Genomic DNA, 9,267 nt, shown 5'->3' on the forward strand with positions numbered 1-9,267 from the left:
GTCTTGAGAAGTTAACTGCACCTAAAAAACTACTGATGTTCAATTTACACAACTGGTTACCTCCTGTACTGAAGATTAATGAGCAGCACTGGCATGTGCTGAGGATCTTCAACACCTGCAGCTGAGCTCAGGTTCAGCAGCATCACATCCACCAGTCAAGGCTACAGCTCAAACACTGAGTGATGGTCACGTACATGAGGGACTGGCTGTTTTAGAGAGAATGCTTGAACACATGGAGGGTGAAAAAAGGTCAGATTACTCTGCAAAATTTACTATAAAATCTATTTTCATCTAATTTTGACATGGGACCGTGCCAAACTTGTGGATCTAGAGGGAGAGCTATTTTTATGTTATGGTTATGCACATTGAGTAATGGGTTTGTTGTATATGTTCCTGCTCCTGAGATAAATAAATAGGGAGGGGGGGAGGCTGCAGCTGCTTGCCCATAACCATGTTTATTCCACTGGTTGTGGATGACACAGCCCTGAATCTACAGACTGCTCCCCTCATCAGGCAACTCCAGTTTTCCTTTGTGGGTCTTTCACCAAGAGCATTGCCCTTCTACTCTGTACTACCTGAGCCCCCAGAAGTGGGAAAAAAAAAGATTTTGTGAGGTGGAAAGAGCCTGCAGACCCTCCAGTGGATTGAGCAGAGTGGGCGCAAGTGGCCCAGCACTGCAAGGGACCCAAGCTGTGTCACATCCTGATGTACCCCAGCTGTTATCAGGGCTGCAGCACTGGGGCTCTGCATGGTGCTTGCTGCTGGGCCAGGACAGCCCTTGGCCAGCTCTGGGAATTCAGGTGGGGGCAGAGCTGGCGCCAGCAGCTCTTTGCCTTGCTCACTGTGCCCATGCCTGCAGGACAGGGCTGCCTCCAGATGGAAAAGCCAAGGCTCCAGCACAGCGAAATGAGGCAGCCATGAGTGATGGAGTGCCAGTGTGAGAGGAGGTGGGTTTTGGGAGGTAATCCCACTCTTAGGACATTTTACATTACTCAAATAAAACCAAAACATTTCAGCCCACTACAAATGCTGGACAAAGCCTATCCCTAACACCTGGAAACATGAGTTGTTTTTATCTTGCTTCCCAAAAAACTCTGCACTGGAGATGAGAGATGCCAAACCAGGCAGTTTCATGCTGCTAAGTTGTAGAAACCCAAAAGCAACAGTAGAAAAATCTCTGACTGTCCCCTTTGCAGGAGGTCAGCTTTGGAAATACTTCAACAAAATACTTCCCACTATAAAGTATATGGAAAGCCTGTAATCCTAATCTTCTAGGATCTCTCTGCTATGGAGGTCACATCCCTGGAAGCACTCTCATGGAGCTCCAGAGATGCCAGCAGTGATATTCTCACAGGACAGACTTTCCTCTGCTGAGGAGACCTAACCTCAGTTGCCAGCAGTGATAGGAAGCAGAGCGGGGGAACACCCAGGAGGAGATAAGGACACAGCCTCTCCCGTAGCTTTCCCAGCCCCACACAGAACCGCTCACTACCCTACCCCACTGTGGGAAAGGCAAGCATGAAAACCCCAACATAGGACAGGCAGCTCAGGGGCTTGGCAGATACACGAGGTCAGGGCACGGCATATGCCAGCAAGAAATGCTGCAGATAGGGATGCTTCAGATTCCAGCTGCCCCTTGGGCACCAGGAGTGGGGCAGGGCTCTCCAAAAACACATTCCTCCACTGGGAAGCAGCAGCCCGAGCCCTCTCTGGCTCAGGTAACTGAGCAGTTTCATTGCAAAGCGAGAGCTGCTCTATTCTTCCCCAACAATGTTATCACTCGGCAGCTTCACTCCTGCTTATCTAGCAGCTTGAGCATTATCCAGAATGTGGAAAAACTGGGCTCTGTGGCTGCCCCTCTGCCCCAGGGCTCAATGGGGAGAAACACCCTCCCCACCCCCTCTGTGTGTCTTTGGAAGAGTTTAGGCATGGCAGAGCAACCACAGCTCCAGGGCTGAGGATCTCCTCCCAAGGCAGACCCTGTATTTTCCCTGCACCCCAAAAGTCACTGGTGCTCACCTCTGAGCCTCCCCAATGCTCAGCACTTATGGAGCAGAGGTAGCAGGAGCCACAGGACGCACAAACAGCTGTCCAGCTGTGCCAGAGGGAAAAAACCCACTGCCAAATGGCCTGATGCAAGACACAAATACTCACTTGTTACCCAGACAGACACCTCACAGCAGGTGAGGGAAACCTCAAAAGGTGGAGGCCGCAAACAGGATCTCACCTGATCACAACCCAGCTCTGGACCTGCCTAACTGGTGTTCTTCTGGCAGAAGGGCATGATCCCAGAACCTCTGCCAAGAAGGGCAGGACATCCCTCTTTGGGCTCAGCTGAGGAATGTGCCACCAAGAGCAGCATTGAAACCGAACCCTATAGAGCCATCCCCCTGCAGTCCCTCTTCCAGGGCCCTGCGCCGCAGGGAGGCCAGGATATCCCTGCAGGCTCCTCCCGTGCACTGTCACACACAGGGGACAAAGGGCAGCAGCACAGGAAGGCTCTGCTCACCCTGGATGGAGGCAGGAGAGCAAGGCACCATCCCCTCCCTGCCTGTAGCACCCAGAGGTGCCTGGCTGCCCACAGAGCAGGGCTGGAGCTGTGCAGCTCCACAGCCCTCGGCACTGGTGGCTCTGTGACCCAGCACCCGCAGCAGCACTGCAGCTTGAGCTGCTGCATCACCAGGGCAGCGACACCCCCCAGGTGCCTCAGCTCCCCAGGGTGTCCCTCTGTGCTGTCTGTCTGTCCAGCCTCCCCTGCAGCACTGGGCACTGCGATGCAGCCACCCAGCTGTCACCAGCTCCCAAAACCTGACACAGCCCAGCTGCCACCACCACCAGGTCTTTGCAGGACCAGGTCAGGTATGCACACACCTCAGCAAACCCTGCCAGGACAGCCACAGCAACTCGATGAACAACCACAGACACAAGGAAATTCATAAATTCGTCAGCCAAAGCTCCAGTTCCTGTTACTTTGGGGAGCAGCAGTTTTGCATGGGACACAAGGAGTCTTGGTTTCCATAAGCTCTGCAGCTGAGACCTCAGCCTCACAAGAATATCTCTAACACACCAACCACTGCAAAAAAAACATACAACACAACCAACTGGGACAGAAGCTTAAAGAGACACTGTAAAATTGATTAGTCATCAAAATCATCAGACCATAAAAGAAGCTCCAGCTGTGATCATCTTTTTTTTGTGTAGATAAATGCAAGAGGCAGGGCTCTATTTAAAATTAATTCTTTTTCTTTGGTTGGTTTTGGTTGGGGTTTTTTCTATTTACTAGAGCTTGTTACTCTGGTTGACAATTAAGATCATTATCCAATTCCTTTCTTTTTCACCATTCCACTAGTCTTTTTTTCATAGCCTTTGAAAAAGGAAATAAAAAGAAGGTAAATTCCAATAAGTGCTATTTTAAAATGAAAAATGTGAATTTACAAAGAGCTCAGGAAGGTGTTTGAACCATTCAACCTTCTGTTTTAAGACCCCAGCATGCACAACACAAACAATTCCTTTCATATTGAAAGCAATTTCAAGTCACACTGCTGTGTACAAGCTCCAAGTTAAGCACTGGCCCAAATGTTCTGCCAGACCCTTGGCATAAGTGTAGGAGGGCAATAGAAAACAAAGATTTGAATTTTGGCTAGTGTACTTCTGCAAAATCACTGTCAGCACATATTTTTCAGTTCATACAAAATCCAGCAGAGGAAAATTCAAATAACTAACTTGGAGACGTTCAAAAAAGCTGCAGAAGAAAAGCCCTAATATGGTGCAACTCATGGAATTGTTCAACACTAATCATTAACCTGGGTGCTCACAGTATCCCACTGCAAACCTGGTCCTTTTGGCTTGGTTATAAACTGACCCACATGTTCTGTGGAGGCTTTCACAATACCACCAAGAATGATCCATTTTAATAGTTAAAATATCCCCTCACTGTAGATGCCTGCCTCACCAGAAGCTATTTGCTGTAGATACTCACTACAACACTACTCCCCAGCTCTAGGCACCACACAGAGCTGGCTGCAAACAATGGGGTTTTGTGCCTGGGTATCTTGGATTCCAAGGGCAAAAACCTCAGCAAAGCCTCAACCAACATCTTTATCCATGTCCCAGTTCTACCTTTGCATTCATCACCCTGAGAAACAGGAATTCGTAACCCCACCACAAAAAAGCTCTCTTTCTCTTTTTTCCGTGCTGAGAAAAAAAAGATATTGAAGGAGGAAAACATGGATTCTCTAGAGAAGGAGCAGCAAGCTGCCTGGTCATATTCCCAGGCCAAGCTACAGCTATATCAGGTTGGGTTTAACTTGTCTGGTCAAGCTCTGGCCACCTCCAGCCTCTCTGGGACCCTGTCCCCACATCCCATTACTCTTAACACCTCACTGAGAAAGCTCTCACAAATATCTCAGCTGCCACAATACAACAAGCCCTTCTCATTCCCACTGCAATAATTTCTGCCTGGGTGCTAATTTGTAAACTAGGCAAATAAAAGACAAACTTGGGGCTTGAATTTGTTTTATTGCCATTGTTGTGTCCTTTGGGTGGGATGGGCAATGCCAGTGGGGCACATTGCTGCCTTCCTCTGGATGTTCAGCCAGCCAGCCTTCCAAGTGCACAAAACTCTGGCATTTTCTAGGATAACTGTGTTTATCCTGCTGTCCTACAGAAAAAAAAAAAAATCCACCAACTGCATTTTTGGAGGAAACAGGAGCAAACCACTGGATTCATGCCTTGTGGCCAGCTACACCAAATAGCACCACATGGATTTATGGCACACAGCACTGGTTCCAATGCACAGACACCCTTCTCCAGACCCCAAAGCCTCCCTGGTCCCTTTATCCAACACCATTATCATCAAGAACCTTTAACAAGCACCAACAATCCCATAAATCTGCTTTTTATGGCATGGCAGAAGCTTAATTAGATGATTAAATTCTGTCAAAAATTAAAGCCCACACATTTGCTCTAAAATTGCAATTAGCTCTTCCAGGTACCAAATAAAAGCAATGCTAACATTTCAAAGACATGTTGGCAACACAGCTGAACTAAATTACATTACTGACCCTAAACAAATTGAGGGCATCACTTTGAGTCTCTTTCCCTTATTTTCTGTGTCTGCAAGTGTTATAAACACAGGCACTGTGATCCCTCTCAGTTGTGACCATGCAAGCCCTGAGCATTAACAAGCGAAGCAGCTCACCTATTAACTCCATGTCACACATCCTTATTCTACTGGAATCTTCTGCTCGTTTCTCCAGCATAATACTTTGCTGGGCCTCACTACAGAGGTGCAGAAATGTTTTGCTATGAACCCTTTGATTTCTGCGACACCACCTTTAATGAAGATTGACCTTTTTCAATATACAACACACATCACTTAATTTTTACAAAAAAACGCTCTGTAAATGAAACACACTCTGTGTGTAAGATGGGACAAGATATAAGATATGCACTATGTATAGATATAAGATATATCTGTATGAGATATACACCATGACGGGAAGAGACAGCTAAATTAAGCTAGTTAACAATTTGCATAAGAGGAGCAACACTTTAGCAAAATGTAACACTGCATATTAGAAACGAGGGAAGGCTTGTGGCTATTACACTTCCTAGCAGTTCTCTAGAAGTGCCCAGGGAAAGGTTTGTCACACCTGGGGAACATGAATGATACAGCAAAAACATGGTCATGTGGAAAAATAACACAGCAGGTACCCAAGAAGAGAGCAGGTACCCCAAGAAGATGGAACTCAGGTGGGATACCATCCTTGCCTTGCTTTTCCAGCTCACCACTAGCACTCTGTGACCACCAAAAGCAAACCTCAATCCCCAACTGACTGCCCAGGCATCCCCCTGCCCTTGTCCTCAATATGGTTGTGTGCCTACAAACAGGGAAATAGCACCTGATAGGTCATAAAAAAAAGGGTCTTTAGAACCTAAGTCATCTTTTACAGCTTAACAAGGTATCAGCATCATTAGATACTGTATTTTTAATTATATGCATATATGGAACAAAGGGATGAACCCAGATCAGGGCAAGCTTATGTGGCAGCAGCCCTTTACATACCTGATCCAAGCCTCCTCCAAAACACCTGCATTAAGGAATGTTCTTGAATGACATGGGAAAATGGGCTCAATAGCTAAAATGGGCTCCTCTGAGCATTTGGGCTAAAAGGCCTCTCATCTCCCTCTCCTCCTGCAGTCAGAGCTAATACCAAATGCATGGAGCAAAAAACCACCGAGCTGAGGATGTAAGGGCTAGCTAGGGTGGGCCCAGGCTGCAGGGAATGACCCACATCCTCCAGCCTCAGTGTCCCCAGGCACCTCAGCCCAGCCCTCGGGGTGGCTGTGGGACCCAGCAGCACGGCGCTCCAGGGGTGGACAGAGCCTGCCTGGGATGACTAGGCACTTGCGGGAGGGGGAGTAATGAAAAAAAAAAAAATTAAAGAAACCAAAATCAGCAAAAAAAAAACCCAGACCAAAGCCAGAGATGGCTTTGTGCCTGGTGTGGCTAAAGAGCTGCATTTTGGCGACTTTTGAGCTTGCTCAGTGCTGCTGACAGGAGGAAAAGGCGCCAGCAGCAGGGAGCAGCCATGTTCCCCAGCAGGCTGGGGGAGGAAGGCTCCCTCGGGGAATTCGTACTCACCTGGCGGTTTCATGTAATATTGCTCAATATCGGACATGTCCGTGTGCAGCGCACAATCGAGATAGTGCAGGATAACTTTTCTACTGAAGTAGTACCTCATGCCCATCAGAAAGATGGGCAAACAGCAGGTCAGCAGGAAGGACTTGGTCACAACAAAGCACATTACTATGGAGATAAGGAAGAGAAATAAACGACACCTGTCAGAAAAGAGAATTTAGTGTTGATTTCGGAATACAAACTCATTATAAAAATAAATCAACAAAACAAGCACAGTCAAAATATACATTTGCAGTACACACACAGTTCACGTTCTCGAGATTATCGTGTTAAGGGACGGCGTATCGCGACGAGACAACCCGGAGAAGTTTATGAGGTCCTGAAGGTGCTGGTGGGGAGGATGCCGCCGCGCCACGCCGGGGCCCACCGAGCCCCTCCGGAGCGGGGCCGCGGGCACCCCCAGAGCCCCGCACGCCCCCGGCCCCTCCGCTGTCCCCGGCGAGGCCGGAACGCGGCCGGGTAGAGGAGCCGCGCTGCGGGCACCGCTCCGCAGCCATGTGTTCGGCACTGCGGCACTGCTATTTCCATCAGCACCGACTCCCCGGGCAGCCACCCTGCCCGTCCCCATCCTGGGGCGCTTCTGCGGGTGCCTCTGAGCCGGCGGCTCTCTCGGCACGGCCCAGAGCCACCGGCTGCGTCCCCCAGCTCCCCAGCGCCTGCCGGGGGTCCCCCTCAGCGTGGGATCCCGTCCGCCGCGGCGTCTGGGACACGGGGGGTGCGACCAGCCTGCACCCACCGGGGGGAGGAGACCACCCCAAAGCCCTCTCGGGGCGGGGGGCACGCGTTATTAATTATTGGCGCGGGGAGGGGACACCTTGCAAGCGCTATTTTTAACTCGGGGAGGTGCGGTGACCCCGCGGCTCGGTGCGGCTGCAGGGGTACCCCCTCCCCACGCCGGGGGCGAATGGGGGCCGCTCACCGGCGGGCCCGGCTGTCTCCAAGCAACGCCGGCACGCCGTGCCCCCCTCGCCGGGCTGCGCGGGGGCGGCCGGTGCGCTCCGCTCCGCTCCCCTCCGCGCACCCCCGAGCCCTGTAATAACCACTACGACCGATGTGCCCTCACCCCCGCCGCGACCTCCCCTGCACGGCTGCCCGCCCTTCCACCCGCGAGGGTCGCGCATCCCCGGCGGCGTCCAGCTCCCCCTCCCAGCCCGCCTGGCCCCGCCGCAGCGCTGCGGCTCCGCGGCCGCCCCGCACGGTGCTGCGGCGCTGCCCGGCCGCACCGCGCCCGCGGGTCCCGCCGCCTCCCGCCTCTCCGACCATTTTGTGAAGACTCGCGGCGGCGAATAGACCCGGCGCCCCCCGCCCCAAAAGGGAGCGAATACTCACCCGCCAGCAGCCCGTAGAGCAGCTGAGTGAGGGGCTGCTGCTTCAGCCCCCTGAACGCCGTGTTGGGGATTCGCTCCATGATCCCCTCGTAAAAGATGCGGCGCACCACCTCCTGTTCAGAGGGGTGGAATTCGCGGATATAGACATTGTCGCGCCTGGGGTCTTCTTTTGGTGGGGTGAGGGGAGGTGGGGGTGAGGGAGGGGAGCCCGCCAAAGAGGGCCACATCTGAGAGGAGGAAACAATGATCGTGTCTTTTTTGGATCCCGGGATTGATTCATGATCTTCCGCCACAATCTTGGTCTCACAAACCATCTTGGGAGACAGACAATGCATGCAAACCGGCCGCGGGGAGGGGGCGAGGAGAAAAACGGGAGGGGAGGTGTCAGAAAATTAACAAAAAAAAAAAGATTAAAAAAAAAAAAAAAGGAAAAAGGGGAGGGGGAAGGAGCGGGGCGCGGAGCCGGCACAGAGACCCGCGGGCAGCGGGGCGCAGAGCAGCGCGGCCGGGCGGGACGAGAGGAAGGAGCCCCGCTGCATTTTGGAGAGGCATTTATAGGGCGGGGGGGCCGCGGGTCCCCGGGGTCCTAGAGCCCCCCGCATTGGCTGCGCGGGGTCGCCATGTGATCGGGGGGGCGGGACACCTCCCCCTTGCCCCCCCATCCCTGCACCGCCCCTTGCAAATTACTACGGCGCGGGGTTGCGCGGAGAGTCAGGGGCCGCGCATCCCTGCCCGCATGCATCGGTGCAGGCGGAAGAGGGTTATTAATTTATTTTTTATGTGTCTGTTTATCTGCTGCGAACGCGCTGTGCACTCAGCAGATTTCTGGAGTAGTCGCTGTGGGTGCGCGGAGCTGCGCAGGGCGCTGCGGGAGCGCGGAGCCGCGGGGAGGGAGGGCCAGCCGGTGGGGCTCCGCACCGCGTCCCGGCGAGCAGCGCACCGCGTCCCGGTGGACTCCGCACCGCGTCCCCGCGGGCTGCGGCGCGGCTGCTCCGCCGTGAGTCCTTCCCCGCGTCTCTGCGCGCCCCCGCTCCGCCATGTGCGGAACGCTCTGCGGGGCGGAACGGCCGGGGGGTGCAGCCGCGCGGCCCCGGCTCGTCCCAAGCCCAAGTAAATGCCCCTAATCCATCCCTCAGCGACCCCCCGGTCAGTAACTTTTCCTGCCGTGCCCACGCCACTGCGCGGTGCGGAGAGCGCAGCCGGCCCAGCCGCCTCCGCGCCCCTCCGCGGGGCGGT

The 9,267-nt window shown here is 53.0% G+C and overlaps 1 protein-coding gene across 1 annotated transcript in view; it reads right to left on the minus strand.

Moving 5' to 3' along the window:
• Window positions 1–8,492, minus strand: part of NAT8L (N-acetyltransferase 8 like) — a 29,572-nt gene extending 21,080 nt beyond the window's left edge. The window contains exons 1-2 of the mRNA XM_074541670.1: window positions 8,033–8,492; window positions 6,647–6,811 (exon numbers count right to left, since the gene is read on the minus strand). Coding sequence (XP_074397771.1) covers window positions 6,647–6,811; window positions 8,033–8,366 — 499 coding nt within the window. The 5' untranslated portion in view covers window positions 8,367–8,492. The remainder of the gene's footprint in view (window positions 1–6,646; window positions 6,812–8,032) is intronic.
• Between the last annotated feature and the right edge of the window lie 775 nt (window positions 8,493–9,267).

Source organism: Zonotrichia albicollis, chromosome 5 (assembly GCF_047830755.1).
Source record: "Zonotrichia albicollis isolate bZonAlb1 chromosome 5, bZonAlb1.hap1, whole genome shotgun sequence".
Lineage (NCBI taxonomy): Eukaryota > Metazoa > Chordata > Aves > Passeriformes > Passerellidae > Zonotrichia > Zonotrichia albicollis.